The sequence below is a fragment of the Rhopilema esculentum genome, chromosome 16 (genome assembly GCF_057945365.1).
Source record: "Rhopilema esculentum isolate cy_ngs chromosome 16, ASM5794536v1, whole genome shotgun sequence".
Taxonomy (NCBI): Eukaryota; Metazoa; Cnidaria; class Scyphozoa; order Rhizostomeae; family Rhizostomatidae; genus Rhopilema; species Rhopilema esculentum.
In genome coordinates this window covers 5,833,553-5,854,681 of record NC_142830.1, presented here as the reverse complement: position 1 = coordinate 5,854,681, position 21,129 = coordinate 5,833,553, and the positions used below count along the sequence as shown (strand labels likewise).

Below are 21,129 nucleotides of genomic sequence, written 5' to 3'. Positions count from 1 at the left end.
AGACCGTTAAACCATTTTGTGAAGTCTTAAATATGTTGGTGTATAGCCATAATATGACTAGTATTTCTCAGTATTTAATATACGAAGATGATGATTAGATAAAGAAAATTAAGATAGTAGCCACGAAAATTGAAATAAAACGTTTTCGGCATAACCTTTAATGATTAAAGGTTTAAGAATATTCAAAGAATTATAGCCATACGGACAAACAGCGGAAAGGTTAATTCGGCCAATTGGTACTATGACTAAATCAAGTACTATATTTTTCAAACGGTTTTGCAAAGTTTTGGGCAAATAGAACATGAAGCAGAAAGATACAATCATGTAAAGAGACCTTGAACAAGAATATTTTTTCTGGTTCAAAACAGTTTGGACAGAGAAGACATGCAGAGTAGGTTTACTTGAGAAGCATTTGAAGGTGCAACAAGGAACAAATGTCATAATGTAAATAGACAAAACATTTGTACTCACCATTTTTGCTTCTTTGTGATAACATAAGAGTATTTGCTTTTCCATACGTTTCGTGTCGTCAACATTTGCTAACGCTGCCGGAAACGCTTCTTCGTAGCGCATTCTGCTTCATCTGTTGTAATATAACTCTTTGGCACAATTTTAGGTCTTTCCACATGAAAATGCTGGTAGCAACTGCCAGGGGTTTTGGAATGAAATGACTGGTGTATGACGCCAATCATCATCGGAGAGATATGATGTTGAAAGGTGGAACTTGGTGCTTCGTCGTTACGTAGGCCACCAGTGTGTCATAAGTTTATAGTTTTGTACACGGTCTTATGAGGATGTCGGTTGCTAAAACTACTTTTCAGATTTGATCTAAACTTGCTGCTAGCGACCATCAGATTTGATCTAAACTTGCTGCTAGCGACCATCAGATTTGATCTACACTTGCTACTAGCGACCATCAGACTAGTCAAGTGACAATAATTCTACAAAATTGTCTACCTAGGAGCTCGCGTATAGAAAATGTTGTTAAATTTTGTAAATCGAAGTTAATGCTAAGAGGAGCTAACGACAATGGTAGGTACTGGGTTATTTAAAGAGACAGATTCAATAAAACATGTTGCAAACATGCTTTCTGTAATGTGCTACCCAAGAAATAAAGATCCGTGATTTTGACATTTGAGTTATGGTCTGAGTGGACGTGATAACGAAAATAACAGAAATGAAAATTGTTTCCTATGGAACGAGCCTGAGGCAGGCTTCATACCGTCAGGTATTCTCTACTTTGAGCCATGGATATTTTTGCCTTTGATACATATGTTTGCTATACTAGGCTACCGATAATTTTTACATTGATTGCTCGTTCTCTTGCAATAGAGACCAGCAAATGAAAAATATTTCCACATCTTATAAAATAGCACAAGAGGTTATGGCTCTAAAAATATTAGTTCCTGACATTAAGATCTCAAATTTTGGATCTCAATTTCTTAGGGCATAATTTTCGGATTCTTGACCCATGGATCTCAAATATAAACTGCCTGCGTTTGCATGTTTTATGTAGGCTGCCATACGAAAAGTGTTAACTGATTATGACCTCTTGCAGATACACCTTCTATTTCTATAAATATAAGCACGAAATTGTGAATCTGAAGAAGAAGATCTATTCCATAAATATGATTTCTACAGTTTCTAGTTACTATCAACTGCTTCTAGCGAATTGCCATTCTATTTTAAAGTACTGAGAAATATTCGAAAAACTATACACCAAACACTTTCCTGAGTTAGCAATGATAAGTCATAAAAGATTAAAATGCACTCATACCTGGCAAATCAATTTTTTGTATTTCGGGAATCGATGACTTGCTTTCAGTGGCTAGAGAATAGATGGAGAGAGAGGTGTTGGTCCTGATAATCAAGTAATTAAAGGTAAACATTTTTCAAAAAGTATCATAATTTCAGGGCCAGCTAGTCAAAGCAAAAATACCATATTGTCGATAGTATTATTTCTGCCCTCCACAAGAAAAATGAAGAATTTGATCAAATAAAGGAATGGCATTTGTCAGAAAATTGTTTCTTCCTTTATTTCCTAGGTACTTCAGACAACTGGAAAATGAAATAATCTGGGGAGTCAATTATCATATTTGCATTCATCATGAACATAAAAACCAGTTTTAGACTTGGATAGAAATAGTGGCAAATTCAACGCTGCTGAGGGTTTCAGGTACTAAAGATTTACCCCTTGCAATAGTATCAGGCAATCGAATTATTGAAGCAAAATATTGAAGTCATCTTAAGCCAAAGAAATTGCCGTAAGCTTCTAGAAATCGAACACAATAAAATATTGCTCATCTTTTCCAACCCAAAATTGTTATCCAGCGGGAATTCTCTGCTAACACAAATGGACACCTTTATATTTAAAAATAGCTTTTTAGTAGCTTTCTCTTGGGCTCGATAGTTTTAGTTGAGGTATCTAAATAACATATACAATTCTTACGAACTTTTAAGGATAAATGAAAATTTTTAAAAAACAAACACTGCTTGATGCATAACTCACTGATAATGGGTGCGGTAGTTCTAGCAGCTGGGGTCACCTCGATGTTCATCATAAACAAAGTGGTGTATTTGGCTATGAACCCCTTTGTCTCTACTGTCTTGTCTGAAACGAACTCTATCATCGCTGTTGTGCTTCGAATATACTTTGTACTAGAGACCTTTCCACATTCTCGAGGAAACATCTGTGTTCCAGGAACAATGGTTCTAACATAGTCAGCAGAGCAGAATGTGCTCTCTTGAAGTTCAAAATCATCAAATTCAACCTTGATACCTTTACCACCAGATACCCTTATCAGCCAAAGACAGTTGGTGTTTTTTGGATACATCATTGGATAATTTGGTGTCTTGAAAATTCCTTTCATGGAAGACAGAACACCTCCACATTTGTTGTCTATGAGCACAAAAGTGTTTAAAGAACTTCAATATAGACAGTCAAATTTAAACATCGTTAAAACTTGAAATGCTGCTTCAAACAAAGTGATTAAAAACGCAGGGATTATGACTTGCCGAAGACACAAAGTTACGTTGTTTTATTACAAAATATAATTCTGACCAACTGAATAAAGATTGTTCTCTTCACAACATGTTCTAATTTTTTCAAAATTTGATCTTCCCAAAATTTTGCATTTCTCAGAAAAAAATTTTTTTTTCTGAAAACAAAAGTCTTCCTTGTAAAAAAACAGAACTCTCTGCAAATTGCCTTTTATTACAAGGAGCTGAAAAATCACTAGCAAACGGTTTTTAAGTCTTTTTACTAATATAAACAGTAATTTTTGACTGGTAGATACTTGCCTTGCTTTTTAACAACAACGCCATTAGATAACGTTCTGTAAACATTCAAGTGACCGGGACTGACGCTTGTCGTATGCCCACCGAGTACTTTCCATTTAGTGCCGACCGGAGAACTTGAATTGACATTTTGCCTTTGAACAACTGTACCATTCACTAATATCCCCCAGAGGGATCCACCATGACCTGCACTGATGTATTTTATACCTGTATTGACATTTCTCCATCTCAATGCAGCATGTTTGATGTCATCTCCTATTTTCAGGTCTGCAAACTGCAATTTGCCAAAATCATTGATTATCCAAACTCCAAAATTACTAAAAGACACATCTCTGGCTCTTTTACCAATGTCTTCCCATGACGTGCCAATAGGTAGATAGGATGTAATGCCCCTTCTTACGAGTAATTTTTGATTTCCGTCTATTGCTAGTATGCTTCCCATTGGACCAGTGACTACTTTCTTTATGCCATTTCCGTCCACTGTTACCCATGTCAATCCTTCTGGATGTGTATGAGACACCCCCTGTCTGTATCTCAAAGTCCCATCAATCCTGATCCCCCAGACTCCCCATTCGTCCACCGACAATGACATGAACCGTTCTGGGCCCATATACTTCCACCTTGTGTTTATAAGCAGGAATGGAATTCCAGTGAAGTCCAAAGCCCATAAAGTATCATTATTGTTTGCAGAGACCATTTTCATTTTAGGGATTGATGACACGTGTTCCCAATCTCCATACGTATCTAGATGCAAAGATGACTTTGTTTAAAATATACTTCATTGTGTACTTAAAAGAATTTATATTAAACACCTTAAAACTTCACTTTCTTTGACCTTATTTGTAATTGCAGTCTATATTGAAATATTAATGTTTTGTTTTGCTGGGAGTAGGCTAAAATCTATTAATTCAGAAACTTGACAACTACATTTATTTTTGGAAAAATTGATTAAGATTAAGCACATGATAAAGATTCTACTTGGTCAATTCTGCAAAATAGAAAGAGCAATTTAATGACGGGAAGACGAAAAGGGAGTGTGCGACAAAGAGGCATACCTGTCCGCGCAGATGGCACTGCATCTTGAGGGGTCGTAAGGGGCCGTTGATCAGCTATCAAGAAAAGGTTTGCAAGTCACTACACCATAAAAATAGGGGACATCGAGGTGACACCCAAATTACCGTCGTTACTTAAACCAACAAACAAAGGGTAGTTAATGACTGTCTAAAGACACATTTCTACAAAATTTCAATTTTTATTCAACAGGCAAGCAACAAAAGTAGCAAGAGCTAGAGAATTATTCAAGATATTATGATGTTACGTTGTAAACACGAATTATTAAATTAGACTTTAAAGAAAAGTGAAATATGAATAAAAGAGAGAAAGGGAGCCAGAACTGAAAGAGTGGTAGGTGCAATTTTAGCAAGTGTATGTAAGATACTGCAAGTAAGCTGTTAAAAGGGTTTTTATAATAATAACATTGTTTATACAAGGTACCATCTTTCAACACACTTTCAACACTCCTAGCAATGATGCTAATATGTTAACAATAACTTGGTTGAAAAAATAAAATCGATAAAAGCAGAAATAAAGAAATTCTTACGTGTTGTAGGTACGGGTTCTGGCGAAGGTGATTCCGTAGGTCGTGTAGATGACACTGTTTGTACAAAACGGAGCAAAGAGATCAAATCTATCAACAATTATATCTCTCTTTAAATGATTATTGAAAATAGGATTTATAAAAATCGCTTTGGATTGCCAACTGACAGCTTGCTCAAAAAGAGTGGCAAGTTGTTAAGTCAAAAGAAAGCTATTTTCGGACTATTTAAACATCTAAAAATTTTTAAAAATAATTGAGTAATACCTGTTGTTAGGCGATGTGTAGACGGTGTTGATTCTGGAGTTTTTGAAGATAAAACTATTTGAAAAGAGAAAAAAGGGGTCACAGAAACGAATGAAATAATCAATTGAAAAATGCTAAGAGTAGAATTCATGTTTTTCCACAGTTTAATACAAAACTTAAGTACAAATGTCATGCTTTTGAAGTCTCGTTTGTAAACTTCTTTGTGCATAGAACCTTCTCGGTATAAAATATATCCTTTAACACTTCTAGCAAGAACCGCAATGAAAAAGAATTAAAAAAACGATACAATGCGGAAATAACTGCTTCATTTTAAATTGGCACAACTATGATTTTATCGGTATGTTTCAATATGACGGAAAAACATTGCTAATTATAGCTTTCATACATTTTACAGATTAACGGAGAGCCACTGACCCACTGACTTAGAGGTTTAATCTCGTCCAGGCTAAGATAAAGGTTTGCTTAAGATACGATGTATCATGATAACAAATAAGTATTACCTTCTTCTTGACATTGGCCTTTGTATGCAAGTGAGACAGTTTGCCTCATTATGCATGACTCGGCTCTCATTACACACTCATTCGCATACGTCTTGTTATCTGATCCACAAAGAGGCTCGTATTCAATACCACAGACGACGTCACATGTTATCCCTATAATCAACCATAAACGTTAAGCAATATAAAAATCACAGGACAGGGCATCCCATTCTATCGAACTTGCAGCTTTAGCAATACAAATTCGGGTCTACTCGCAAAAATAACTGAACATTAATCTTGAAAATTTAGCCTTGCAGTTTGATCACAGTAGCTCGAACCATCAAGGAAACGATCAAAATGGTTCAAGTTAGCGAATGGTCGAGTTATCAGGCGGTCAAGGGAATTAGTTAAGTTTCAAGAAGAATACAAAAGGGTCAACGAATGCCTGAGATATCAGAACTATGTCGAATTTTTGTATTTGACGTCCATTGTACTTTACAGTACCTTTTACTCCACATGCTGTCGCTTAGCTAAACTGAGGTCGACCTTTAATTACTTTGCGATCAACCTTTATTTAATTATTCATTTTCTTCTACTCGCCTATACCATTTCATTGATGAGAGTCTCAATAAGTAAGTAACATGCTATTTTTGCGATTTTGCAGTGTCAACATAATTTTGTTTGGAGTGAGGGGGAGGCAGGGACTATGCCTAAAAAACTTCTAGCGGAAAATTTCCATTTTGTTCCCCTATGACTTCAGCTGTTGATGTCAGGTCTTTTATGGTACAATAAAGGACCCGAGCCTATTATTTTAAAACAAAATATTGTCACTGGGCCTCCTAGATTAATGCCCCCTTCGCACGTTAAAAACCTGACTCTAGAGGTTTGAAGATTGCCTTGTGTTTTGGAAGAGCTTTTTCATTTCCACGACTTCAGAAATCAAAGGCTACAAGAGAAAATATTTGTACTGAGCTGTCCCATTATATTGGTCTCAAAGTTGATTAAAATGAATAAATCAAAATGATGAAAAAAACTGTGTTCTTACCAACTGTATCACATTTTCCAGATTTCAAGATCTCGATAACTCTTTTAGAAAAGCAAGATTCTGTTCTTAGAACACACTCATTTGCGTATGTTTTTCCATCTGAACCGCAAACCGGTTCATAATTAGTTTCGCATTTTGTATCACACACTAGAAATAAATATTAACATGAATATAGGAGGCAAAAGGATTTCAAGAGATTGAGTAGTAGAAGCCTCGTTCATTCAAATGAAGCTCTTTTAATTTAAAGTTTTGGGATTGCAAAAATACTTTTCAACACACAATTTGAAGTTTGATTAAATCTAAAACATTTTACAAGACACAAAGTTACGTACGATGTCTACATTACGAAACATCAATATAACAGATTTAAAGAAAAAACTGAAAAACATAGAAAATGATTTGGCGTAGCAGTCATAGACATAAAAGCGAATTAAGCTTAGGGGCTTGAATTGGTGGCTCTTTCTAACAACATCACTTATTCCTTAAGCTACTGGGTACATACGTTCTCTATTGCCTGTGTTATTGGCAAAACAACAAATTTCTTTAGTAAAACTTCCAATCAGAATTGATCTTTGACGTTGGTTGCGACCATGATTTTAATATAAAATGATAATTACATTCGATTTACATGTTATTAATGATTGATAAAAAGGTTTATTAACGTGTTTGCGGATCCAATAAACAAAAGTTTTGAACACTTTGAACAAATGATAGATAAGGAGTGATTGTGAATGTTGGCAACCATATCCTTGTTGTTCTAACAGCTAATGCCGTTAGAATTTCTAGTCTCTGCATCTTTATCTTCATTTATATAAAATAATTTATTTTTTCACATCCAACTGAAGCAAAAGAGCATTTTATTCTCTAAAATTTCATAACATTGTTCCTTACCAAAAGGGATTTCAGTAGGTTTCTCTACTTGCTCACTGGAAAAATCAGCTCGGTAAATGATACTGAAGCCTTTAGTGTTGACTTTATCATTGGAGAGGAACTCAACCATGAAGAAATCGCCATCCACCGTTTTCGTTTTCAATGCTTTCCCGCAGTTATATAAAGGAAGACTTCTTGGAGCATAAATGATCATGCTATCTGAAATGCAATCTATCTCTGGCTCGATTTCGAATTCTTCAACTTCGAGATGGACCTTGACAGCGTCTTTGACATCGATTATCCATAAACAATTAGTGTTTGCAGAATAGTTTGCTGGATAGTTGGGAGTCTGAATTAATCCAACCCTCGATGCTAGAACTCCTCCACAATAATTATCTACAAAATATAAAATTAGGACAACAAGTTAGGTAGTCCTTCGATACATCGCAAGAATCGAGAAATACTGAAAGAAGAAATAGTTGTAAAGCAAATTGGTACTGTAATTTCTTACAAATGGTGAGCTCCTGGATGTCAAAAATTTCTCACATAATATAATATAACGATTTCGCAAAATAAATCCATTACTTAGACCATATGTGTGTTTTAAGAAAATCTACCAGCATCACATGCCACAGAACCCTTGTCAAAATTTATAAAAAATGTATTTTTCACTACCAATTGTATAAAATCAAATAGTTTAGAAGAAAAGAGACATCCTCAATTTAAGACTAAGGGGAAGGGAAGTGATTTAAATAAACATAAGAAATTTTCATTGTCAGAATGTCTCACCCTGCTTTTTCACAACTCTTCCATCAGCAAGAACTCTATAGACAAATAATATACTAGGGCTGACACTCATCGTCCTTCCTTCCATTGGTTTCCAAAATTCTCCAAATGGTAATAGCCCCCCAACTTTCTCCCTCCGTAACAATGCTCCATCAGATTCTATTGCCCATAGAGAAGATCCATGGCCTGCCATAACCGTTTTCAAAGCACCACCTACAGTGACGTCGTCTGTGAACGGAAATATTGAGTCCGTGTCTCTTTCCCTTCTAGCAAAATGCAACGAATTTTTGCTGTCAATGTAGAATAGACCAAAACTTCCTGCTGAAGCATCCAAAACAGTTTTACCAGTGTCAGTCCATTTACTCCCGTAAGGAATTTCTTCAGATATGCCAATACGTCGCATAAGTCGGCCCTCATTTGTTTGGGCGAAAACCTCATCTTTTCCATAGACAATAATTTTAACGATATCTTTGCCATCCAAATTTATCCAGCTGTTGCCTTCTGGGTTGCCTTCTGTCAAATTTAGTCGCACAATTAGACTTCCATCTTCTTTAATGCCCCAAGCTAGTTCTTGACCAATTGCTAGAGATCTGAATCGTTCTCGTCCCACGGGTTTCCATGAATCAGCAACCAAAGCAAATGCATATCCATTTTCGTTAACAGCCCATACAACATCAAAAATGTTCACAGCAACTTGAGACATCTTTTCTGTTGATGGAATCAGCTGCCATCCAGCTGGAATGGTCATTTCTGGTGCTGTCAAGATCACAAAGGGCAAAAATGATAGCTATAGAATACCGAAACCAACATAATATATCCAAGCCTTGGATGAATCTCATTTCCAAGAAAAATAATATTTCATTTCATCTGTTATATTTCATTACAAAACTGACTTAAAGAAACAGAAAAAGATGCTGGAAAGAAAGAACTTTTTTCCTGCCATGTTGAATTAAAAAACAATGGCATCATGGGTCGTTATTCTTTGCTCTGTTTTTTTTTCATTTGCAAAATATTATTTGCAAGGAAAAGGGTTTCGAATTTCAGGTGTAAACAACAAAGCGTAAAGAAATAATCACACAAAAAGGAAAAAAAGCAAAAAGCTTCCATACAAAGGGAAGGTGCTGTAGAAGATTCAGTTGGCAATGGTGGCTGTTTTGACGAGCCTCGACTGCTGACTGCTGGCGGCTGAACATAGCCTTGTGTTGAAATCGAGGGAGCTTCAGTTTGGCTGGAATATTTCATTGTCTCACGAGTCACTTGCGCTGATTCTGGGTTTACACTTGGTACCATCTTATTCATAGTTTTTGTACCAGAAGATATCGAGGGAGCCTCAGTTCGGGTGGAAGACTTCGTTGTTTCACGGGTCACTTGAGGTGATTCTGGGTCTACACTTGGTACCATCTTATTCATAGCTTCTGTACCAGAAGATATCGAGGGAGCCTCAGTTCGGGTGGAAGACTTCGTTGTTTCACGGGTCACTTGAGGTGATTCTGGGTCTACACTTGGTACCATCTTATTCATAGCTTCTGTACCAGAAGATATCGAGGGAGCCTCAGTTTGGGTGGAAGACTTCGTTGTTTCACGGGTCACTTGAGGTGATTCTGGGTCTACACTTGGTACCATCTTATTCATAGCTTTTGTACCAGAAGAAGAACTTGGTACAAGTGGAGCAGCTAAAATAAAAAAAGATTGCCTCCACTTAACAAACTACATTTGGTTGCTAATCAGATAAAACTTGTTTATTGGCAAAATTAGATCATAAAAGTATTAAAAAAAGTTAGTACTTTGGCCATGGACATGTTAAAATTTGTACGTCTTGTTTTCTTGCATCAGTTTTGCTGAAAAATAATATAGAAATATGCTATTACTTATTAGAAATGCAAATACCTGATGAAGGTGCCGTAGAAAGATCCACATGCATTGTTGATTGTTCGCTCTTAAGCTGTGGATTCGTAGAGACAGCGTGCGTTGTGCCGTCATCATGAGTGGAAAGGATGCTTACACTGGGCATTCTGTTGGTGCTTTTGGCCATTCTAGTTGACGGTGCAGTGGAGACTCGCTGTGTATGTGATGTGGCTGGAATTAAAGGCAATACATGCTACTACAAAAACTAAATCACGAAGTCCAACCGAATAAACTTGTCCCCGAACGATACATTGTGGCTTTGCACTCGTAAAATGGAAAAATAGGCCTAATCGTTTTGTCTCGAATAATGTTAAGAAAAACTACACTTTTGGTCATATTTATATTCAAGGGTGGAAGGCTGTAATAATCAAATTAAAATTCAGATTTAATAGCTAGCTTCAACTTTTCTGAATTCTTTTTAAATGAGTTGAACTGAGCTGAAATGAATAGTGAACAGTTCACCTTTTTTCAAGTTTGGTAGATTCTTTCATGCAAGGTGTATGATAAACAAGATAAGCTTTCTTAACAACCATAAATTGGAAATTAGTTATGGAAATTAATTTTTCCATCTATGACAAGTCAGTGCTAAAAATGATTCATTTCAAACCTTTTTAAAATTGATTCATTTCAAACCTTTTTAAAAATGATTCATTACAAACCATTAAGAATGATTCGCCTACCTTTCGTGGAAATTTCAACTAAATGTTGTGTAGACGGTGGCTGCAAGTCACTGTCTTTCATTTTAGTCTTTCCTTGTGTGGAAGGTTCCTTGGTCGTTACTGAGAATTCATTGTTCTTTGTTGTCATGCTTTTTTCACTTTTCACTACTTCAGTAAACATTGAACTAGGTTCCATTTTTGCATCGCTTGTTATTCCATATGTTTGAGTGTTTGCTTGAGAGCTTGCCCGTGTTCTCACTTGATTGCTGATAGTCCGTGCTATAGTTTGAGTTTGCTTTCGTATCGTTGCTGGCGTGGTTATCTTTGTACTTTCTTTAAGCGGACCTTGGATAAGAACTGCTTGATTATGAAAAGAAGATTTTTATACGTTATCAGTTTAAGGTGTTGTGGCTTGTGCAGGGCATAGGTGTATATCACAGAGAGAAACATGTTTTCAAATAAGAAGATACATACATATAATAGGATGACTTATATGTATATGATATATATATGATTATATGTAATGACGTTTACTCAAGAGAGAAAAACCTCTCTCCGTGCTTCGTGCTCCTTACTCTATATCAGTACTAACGATGAGAGGACGTAATGCGAAGAGTTCCCGGAGATTCCAAATATGGTAGGACCTTCTCATCATTTGTCCCGGAGCCCTGGACCTGAATGGAGGTTTTCTGTCTCCTTCGCAATATAGGGCTAAAACATTTGATGACTTTCAAGGTGAGGGTTTTAAACATATTTAGGCATTTGAGCAAAATGTTTTCTAGAAGAATTTATCATTAGGCTTGGCACGCACGAATAAGGATCATTTAAGCATCATCATTGTTGTGGCGAAAGTTAGCATCCACCTTATTCATTTTTTCAGTTAAGTTTAAAATTTTTCTTATATTGCAATGAAAAAATTTTATGTCATGGTCACAAAATCTATTGACACTAATGTCTCCTACGATTTCAATCGTTGTTTCGTAAATACGAATTTTATCACAAGGGAAACAAGAATAACATCAATGTAAGTGGCACGAAAGTTTAAATTGAAACTGAAAAGTAGTTTAGACAGTAATTAGTGGAATGTAGTTATTAGTTCAAGACACTTTTTATCTAATCCTATGATAGTTTATAAACAAGTAATATTTTAAGGAAACATTCAAAAACTGAGTTATACGTGAGCAAAATTTATTGCAAATATAATGTGTTATAAGTCTTGCAAAATGGTAATATTTAATAACCATTCAAAGGATTTTACAAAATATGCACTTGAAATGATACCGACATTATAAGCATCTTACAAAACAGCTTACACAAACCAGGTGAGCTTAATTTGTTCTAATAAATAAAATAAAAAAGTGCTCTCTCGCTAAAAGAGTGTGATGACGAGAAGTTTCAAAATGAAAAAACAAACAGATATGATAAAAGCAAAGACATAATAAGGAGACCAATAGAATATACTTTTCGGCTTAAAAATATGTTGAGGATAACAGAATAATTGCTAAAATGGTATTTAGAAAGTTTAATGAAGCTGAAATGTTTTATAACGCCTCAAGTTGCAGGTAGCATCAATAGGTCCAGTAAAGGTCCACTGCTCTTTTTGAATCTAAGTCAATATTGGTTAAGATGCTTTAATGACGAGGGACCTACATTTCAACCTAAGAAATCAGATTAAGCTACATTTCCAATAAGACACAACGTTGTTATTTTTAGTTTCTAAAATTCCTTTTTTCATAATAATGATGATTTGATGGGGTTAAGCTATTTATGCCTGGAACAGTCACCTGAGGTGGCACTAATTCATAATTGCTGATACATTTTGCAAATTTGACTTTACCTTGGCTTGTGATTGCAGAATTAAACCAGGCATCATAGACAGCTTGAAACCCGAATCCTCTGTTTGTTGTCCCTGACTTAAATTCAATCCAAACCTCATTTCCTGTGAAGTATTTATCCTCGACTTTGTCACCACATTCAATCACGGGCTCAGATTTCGAAGAGTACTTTCCATCTTCATAGGACACTAAATGATCATCACGGCAAACAGAAGTCCGGCCAATCGCAACCAGTTTCATGAATTGAACAAGTATACCTTCCGCATCAGGAACTCGAATTATCCAAAGGCAGGTCATGTTTGCAGGGTACACATTGGGGTAGTCGGGGCTGGCGAACATTCCTTTCTTTGCTGTTAAGATACCTCCACATTTGTGCTCTAGAATGAAGCAAATAAGATGTATTGCAGTCTAGCACTGTTTTTAAGATTTCAGAATTACTCTTTTTAGGTGTTAATCATAGATTCGATAACGTTAACAGTTAGGCCCTGACTCTTTTGGAAAGCGACAGTTTGTTAATGAATAAAAACCTACAACCTAGAAGAAAACAAACATTGCTTTTTGCATCTTTCACAAATGTATGTAACTTTCAGGCCAAGCCTGTCAATCAAAAAATGTTCACTTCTACTTTGGACCATGATCTAAAAGAAGAATTTCATTTCGTCCTATCTATATTGATCTAAAACTCAATCAAATCCTAATCTATCTAAAACTTACAGACTATTTACCTTCCATTGTGATAATGATGCCACTTTTTGTCAAACCATAAACACCCATAAGACCGACTGTGATTTGCTCGAATGAAACCTTTTCCAATTTTTGCCAACTGGTTCCTTCAGGTTTTATCATGCTTACTCCTATTCTTTTATAAGCATCCCCACTCGACGTAATTGCCCACAACGATCCATCAAAGCCCGCAGCAACCTGTTTAGCCGCGAAAGGTGATACAACTCTCTCAGGGCTTATCAACTGAGGGGACGAATCGGCTTGCTCATCAAATCCAATGTCTCGACTTAGATACAAAACACCCTTCAGTGTAGTAAACCAGCATGCGTAACTTCCACAGGACACATCTATTAAGGGATCGTTCTTGTCTCCATCCAATATTTTCCAAGCTAAACCTGTTGGTCGATTTTCGCTAATTTGCAGCTGATGAAGATTTCCGAGTAGATCAAGACCAACTGCAACACCGTTTCGCCCTGAAAACAGTATCACAAGAAAATCATTCATTCTGCATTTGCAAAATTCAAGAAAAGCATAAATTCTGTAATCGATGAATTAAAAAAGAGCCAATCACAAGTTTGGGCAACTGTTAGAATCAAATGGTTAATAACATCCTTTTATTGTCTTTTTCAAATTTTCTCTGGCATAAGATTTGTCGCAAACACAAATTTGTGCAGCACAAGTTTCCTTCTTTATTGATGTGCTATATTGACATGAAATAAGCGGCATTTCCCTAGTAGTGATAACGACGAATCTTACCCGGGAAAGAGAGAAAAAATCACATTTACCGATGGCAATATTTCACGGATATATTTAGAGCCCTGCTTCTTCCAGCTTCTTTAAGGGATTAGATATTGAATGATGACAAAAAAGGCAAAGGATAAATAATTATGTATAATTCAGATTTGCTTAAAGAAAATATTTATCACGTTGTTAGTGTTGGCTCAAATAAGATATAAAGTTAAGTAAGAAATTATCTGCGTTAAATCATCTGCGTCAAATGAAAAAAAATTGCAGAAGTAAAAGATGACATAGACAAGACACACCTTTGTTTCCTTGCCTCCTGTAGGTTATCATGGGCTTGTGAAAATTTAAACAACGATTTTAATTGCTTAAAACATTTTCCATGTTGATTTTGGTTCTATTAGAACATTGACAATGATTAAATGATAAAAATATTCTCACCTGATTCGACTCTTTGCATTCGAATTAATATAGGTACCCTCTCCCATGCATTACCCTTTGGGAGCTCGGATGTAATGCCCTTTCGATACCAAACATACCCATCTTCAGAAGTTCCAATTACCACTGGACCAGCAGTGACGTATGCCATTTTGCCTTCGACTGCATCCCAGATTCTATTGGCATACAAGTACACAGTAGACGTCTTATCAACAGCCCATAAATGCTCCGTAATACCACCGTCTATTTGTCGTAAGCTTTTGGGCGTGGCAATACCAATCCATGGTGAGGTTATAGAGATACCTAGATCAGAGAGAAAATCAAAGGTGTCAAATTAATCAGTCTGCATATTCTATATTGGTTTTTAAAACGAGTACATTCCAAAAAGTATGTCTTTAAGTACTTAAAAATGAATATCGATGTTCAACAAACTCAATCAAAATACTTCAAATTGCAGAGACCTTGGATACAATAACACAGTCGCCTATAAATGGTACATCTGCCTGTCGTTTGACTTTAAACAACTCTTTCGAAACCTTCAAATATCACATAGGCTAATAGGTTTTGGAATAATCCTATTTAACAGACTCAACTTATTACTAAAAACAGAAATAGCTGGAAGGTATATCAGGCTGACTAATGAATATCTCCAGATCTTCGGTCAGATCTCCTAGACAATTGATAGTAAATTGATACCTTTAACGTTTATGCAAAACATATATGTGGCAATGTTGACGATCATCCTCGCTTTCCGCATGTTGACTTAGCCAACATCGAGAGTAACAAAACAAGTATATTTAGGCCAACTGGTGTTTTCATGCACAGGCCAAAAAACTTATTGAGAATTCTTTTTCCTTATTTGCTGCCTCCCTCCAATCTTTATATTGTATTAGAAGCAACATATTTCTCGCTATTCTCTCAACACCTCAACCCCAGATATGCGTTTTGTCCCAAAAGCGCTCCCCTTTTAACGAATAGCCATGTACTAATGTATTTCATGGCCAGTTTTGTAAAGACCATCTAGAAGCAAGAATTGTGATACCCAAATTATCAAAAACCAGCTGATGAACAACTGTCAGTGGCATTAATTCCTATGAAACAGGTATGCAATTCATCGATGGTTTTCTTCTACAACGAGTCGACATTTGTCCGTACAGTCCCTGCCTTTGCTAATTTTGCATCTTATTTTCTATATCATCGGCAAATATTTTATTTTCAGTATGGAATATGTCTATGTAAACTGGATTAAAGCTCTTATAAAGTTCAAGGGATATATTGAACATGAATTGAGTACAGAAAAATCAAGATGCTTTTAAGTTCAGAAAAGTATCTTAATCATCTTAAAGTAAGACCAAGAGATAAAATGTTTCTTTAAAGTATTTGCAATGAATTGGTAAAAAATATAGTTGAGGCAGAATTTTGTTTTACTACACCAAGAAAAGTTTAATCAAAATTGTATCAACGGAAAAATAGTTACCTTCTGGTTGCAGAAGAGGCATTTTCGGAACAGCTTTCCAAACCAAATGAAATCCACGGAAACCCGTGGATGAATCGGTTACAAACAGGACGGTCATTTCTGAACCTGTTGATTTGATAGTCGTTGTGTGTGCATGGCATATCTTTGCTAGAGCAGGCGATGTTGGTTCCAGTCCATCTCGGAACAGCAAATAGTCATATAGACACCCATCTCCAGTTTCAATTTCCACGTATATAAAATCAATATGTATTCTCGAGTTTTGACTAACTTTTATTGTCCATCTACACCTTAAATTATCTGCGTATCTACTCGGATATCCAGGACTTGTAAAATTTCCGTATGTCCCGCTATAAGTGCCTCCACAGCCTAAAATAGAAAATAGTAACCGTCAGAAGAGGACTGGAAAAGACAGCGAAGCAAATACAAAAAATAAATTGTCTTAAAATTTTATCTTCTTCCGAGCCTCGTTTTCCTCTTCATTATTACGATGATAATTATGACGAGGCTAGGCAAAGACTAGCAGGTCCGCATCAAAGGGTACGGGAATAGAAATTTTCTTGCAGTACACTTCTTTAGTTCTTTATCACATTCATACATGTTTAAATGTCTCTTGTTCTGGTGAAATTCAGAATGCCAACCAGCCGTTACAATAACTCGAAAATGGCCTAGCGACCGAACTAGCTCCTTTATATTTAGTTGTTTAAGTTGAAAACAAGAGATTCTGGTCGTAAATAAACGTCAAACAATTTATAGATAATTGATGTTTCTCGTTAAACACAAGCGTTTTGAATTTAATCTGGGGTAAAATTACTTTTAAGTTGTAACTTAGTGTTTACTTTCAGATATTTTCAAAATACAAAATCCGATAACAAAAGGCCTTTAAATTTTTGAACTTTGCTAATAAATTCTTACAAGATAACTTGTTACATTACAATTTTACAATACAATTCTCGTTGGCACCCAACAGTACTGGAACTTTTAAAAAACATGATGTCGCTTTACTATCTCTTATAATTGTGTTCATAAAGATGCTGATAAGATTGTTGCTTTGATGGGTGGAACTCTCGTAGCAAAATGTAATTAGGCAACCGATAATGCTAAGTGCCCATCAGTCTCGTGAAGAATTTCTAAGAACACCTCAGTACAAGTTGTCGACTTAAACATCAAGGAAATATTTATCAAGGAAGTTTAGAGAATAATTTTCCACTAAAATATTCAAGAATGTTTTTATCTGTTAGCATAATGCTTTGTGAAAAGACCATGTTCTATGATAAAACATGTAAAATAATAATAAGATCTTCGTAGATTGTCTTTAGAAAGTTTCAATTTCAGAAAACTATAGATAATTCTCCGTGAAGCCTAGCTGTAAAGCCTATGTATATCCGAATGGCTCCGTATCATTATGTGCAGCACTGGGGTAGTAGCACAAAGAAATCGAATAGAAAAGATAATTATGTAAATGAGTTATATAGGCATACCTTTGGTATTTGCATCAACCGTCACTGCACTTGTGAATGCTGCAGGAAAACAAGAATTTGAAACGTCATTAAAGATACCATTTAAATTGAAATGCTTAATTCATTTTGTCACATCACATCAGAATTAAGCAATTCTAACAGTGTTACAATTCGTTAAATAGATAAACATGAAAAGCTAGATTGCTTATATGTTTAATGAATATCGGCTAAACTGAAATGTAACTCAATATAGAATAAAAGATAAAATTGGCGGGTGTGAAAAGATTTTGCAATTAACGGACAAAGTAGGTCTTCTAACAAAGATCGCTCTCTTACGATAAAATTGGGGCTGAAAATATGTTGATGTTACCCTAAAACCGAAAGTTATACTTCGAGACAAAGAAATAAGTTTATGATTAAAAGGATGAAACAGATAATCTGAAAGAAAATACTGTTGCTTCATGGAAATTCAATTTAAAATCATTAATCACTCCAAAGTTTAGACGAAAAGGTTTTTGGAATTTTTCTCAGAATTTTGTTATGACGAAGCGATTATTTCGGCTAAAGGAAAAATGCGATTTTAAATTAACCGCAGGTACATAGATTTAATTAAGCCTAGATCAACCGCCCTGCTGTTTAAAGCAACCTGAAAACATGAGCGGATTTTGAGCTCCTTCACTACAGCAAAATATTTTGTTCATGAGTAGATAGCAGGTAAACTAGAAATAGTAACTTTGATTGACGAGTAAGCTGTTTTGAAAAAACTAGAGTGTGTGTCTCCGTTCCGGGTTGAGGTCAACGATTTTGCATCTTGCTATCTACAGACCTTTCTCAAAAATGGACTTTAGATTTGAAATCTAGTTCTTTAAATTAGTATAAACTGAAAACTCCATGTCGTTTGGACCGTTCGGTTGCGAGTTATGTCAATTTGAATACTTAGTGAAAGAATTCCACTACAGCAAGAAATTCTTTTTCAATGTATAGGAAAAGCTAAATTTTGAAAATGGGTTTATTCGCTGTCTGACGGCCCAAACAACATGAAATTTTCGACGTAGACTAATTTTAACGTGAAGATTCCAATTCAATAATCCATTTTTGGCAAATGTGAAGATAAAAATTGCCCGGAACAGAGAATTCTGGCGACAAGTAACCGTTTCGGCGATAAAATATAAAAAACAAAAGTTTAAGACGTTCTCTGAATGCACTTGATCTTACTGAAATGTCCTGGTCTTAAAATGGCTTTAATTAAAATTGTAATAATCCAAAGTAAAGAAACAGGCAAATAAATCTTGTGTGACCTTCCATTCGATAAGCATTCAACCTTAGTCTTAATAGATTGCTAGAAAATGATGAGCAGACGCCTCATTACTGCCAAAGGTCATTTTAGCGCTTTCAATTGTTATGTTACGTAATTCTGAAACTAAACCGTATTTTCAGATGGGCTCTTTTGCATAAAGCAAATTTTAGTCCTTTTGTTCTTTTGACCCCTCTCACCCACCAATCCAAAAAGGTTGCCCCACCCCCGGTCTGACGATCCTGTGGTATCTAGCGTTGCATGTATACATGCCATTGTGGTGCTCATGTGCCAGCAAGGTTGCTCCGCGAAGCAATAGTGAAACAACTTTCCGCAGAAAGCCGATTAGCCCATCACCAAAATAAAAATATGAAGCGTGCCAACCACAGACCAGTCGCTTCGCTTCCTTATACTAGAAGGATTGGGGCTAAAAACACAGCGCTACCGCAATCCGGCACAAAAACAAAGATTACCAATATTTTTTTTAAAATACAATGAGCTAATGATTCGCGCCGACATAAATGTCATTCCCGGTATTAAAGTGATTTTTTTGGATCTTGTTAATTTTGTCTGGAATTACAAAAATTTCAATACATGTCTCCTTGGCAGAACTTAAATCGTCAAAGATCTTGTTGCCGTCAAATTGCTTGAATAAAAAATTAAAAAAAAACAGCATTTAGAGACGTTAATTGCCACAAAATCAGGACTTTGCAATTTGCATCACAATTTTTGAGAAGATCAATAAATAGAAAGCATCAACGGCGTGCAGAATATAAATCAATATTTGGTGGGCTGTTTGAGTCGTCTACCGACAGCCTCAGGGTGTAGCTTTCCAATATCATTCTGAAACAAATTAACAACTGTGTCATTTAATATAAACTTAGATGACAAAATATGATTCGACAATACGGAAGTCTATTTATACTAACATTAGCAAAGAATCGAAAAGAGAGTGGATTTCTCTTTAAAGAGTTTGTTTCTTGCCATGATTATTCATTTCTAAAGAGTTTGTACCATGTATTTCAGCTTTGACGTGAGATAAATTTCAAGAAATGTTCTGAAGGGGTACAACAAGTTCGAAACTTACAGCAGTTAATGAAAGGTGACGATCCATTAAAACATTTTAGTTTAAATACATTACAAGCCCCTTTAAACTATGACAACAGGAGAAGTAAAATGTGTAAGAAAAATTATTGTGCTTATCACCAAATACTAAAAAGATTTCTGCTAATAGAGAGCGAGATTGTATATCGTTAGAAACTGGTCTTTTTACTTGGATGACAAATTGTGCTTTTTACAACCACAACTCATTCTATTGCGTTACTTTCTGCTCCAAGTCAGTTTGTATCATTTGCCAATTGACAAGATTTTTTAGGCTCAGAGTAACGAAACTCATATCTGTGACCACGATTGCCCAAGGCAATTGGAACTCAGGAAATTGGCTAAGATTTTAAGCACGTTGCGACTTGAATATTATCAAAACCAAACGATTATTTATACGTCAGTGGGTTAAATAGGTGACATATAAGCTCAAATATGTAGGGCACAAACAAGCATGTGGGTCCCTCCTATGCTATATAGTTCAAATGCTTAGAAAGTTTTTTACTTTAGAAAGAGTCTTGGTGTGAGTAATTCATGCCAACATGCATGTTTAAAAATAAGCAAGATGAATTGCTAATTTCAGACGTGTGCGACAAACATTCCCAATACCCTTAACCTATCTGCCGGAAAGAGACTATACCGGCAAAGTACATTCTCTAAAGCATCCCTGCCTGAAACATTCACAGCAAAGAATCTACTTTTACTTTTCAGTGCTTTTTATCGACAATTGTAACTTATTTCCTCGGTATTAACAATCTGTTCACCTCGAGAAAAAAATTCTCTAAACTGATGGCAAGAGGCATAACACACCGATGGCAAAGACTATCACCCATTGGTTGCAAAGATGTATGACAAATTGATGGCGAAAAAGTATGACATACTCATGGCAAAATAATATGACAGTGACACATTGATCCATTGATGGCAAAGATGTATGACACACTGATGGTAAAGCAAAGTATTTGTAAGACAGTATCACAGTATCTTAATTCTCTTCGAAAATAGGAAATTTCTCTACACAGGAGAAAGCATGGTTGAATGCAGTTTAGTCTCTTTGGATCAATCCATTTGGATGCATTGGGCCGTATAGTGGAAGAAAGAAACTAGCTAGACTAGACCACATCTTTGAGATACGTTCTAGTGGAAGGTATGTTCGCACTC

General features: G+C 35.7%; 1 protein-coding gene across 1 annotated transcript in view; it reads right to left on the bottom strand.

Moving 5' to 3' along the window:
• LOC135681853 (uncharacterized) overlaps positions 1-21,129 on the bottom strand; it is a 90,741-nt gene that overhangs the window by 59,979 nt on the left and 9,633 nt on the right. Inside the window, exons 3-20 of the mRNA XM_089112933.1 lie at positions 17,595-17,633; positions 16,117-16,482; positions 14,643-14,942; positions 13,463-13,933; positions 12,740-13,114; positions 10,924-11,259; positions 10,226-10,414; positions 9,448-10,011; positions 8,342-9,094; positions 7,574-7,948; positions 6,683-6,829; positions 5,659-5,811; positions 5,159-5,212; positions 4,898-4,951; positions 4,353-4,406; positions 3,301-4,041; positions 2,510-2,899; positions 1,778-1,828 (exon numbers count right to left, since the gene is read on the bottom strand). Coding sequence (XP_088969059.1) covers positions 1,778-1,828; positions 2,510-2,899; positions 3,301-4,041; positions 4,353-4,406; positions 4,898-4,951; positions 5,159-5,212; positions 5,659-5,811; positions 6,683-6,829; positions 7,574-7,948; positions 8,342-9,094; positions 9,448-10,011; positions 10,226-10,414; positions 10,924-11,259; positions 12,740-13,114; positions 13,463-13,933; positions 14,643-14,942; positions 16,117-16,482; positions 17,595-17,633 — 5,412 coding nt within the window. The remainder of the gene's footprint in view (positions 1-1,777; positions 1,829-2,509; positions 2,900-3,300; positions 4,042-4,352; positions 4,407-4,897; positions 4,952-5,158; positions 5,213-5,658; positions 5,812-6,682; positions 6,830-7,573; positions 7,949-8,341; positions 9,095-9,447; positions 10,012-10,225; positions 10,415-10,923; positions 11,260-12,739; positions 13,115-13,462; positions 13,934-14,642; positions 14,943-16,116; positions 16,483-17,594; positions 17,634-21,129) is intronic.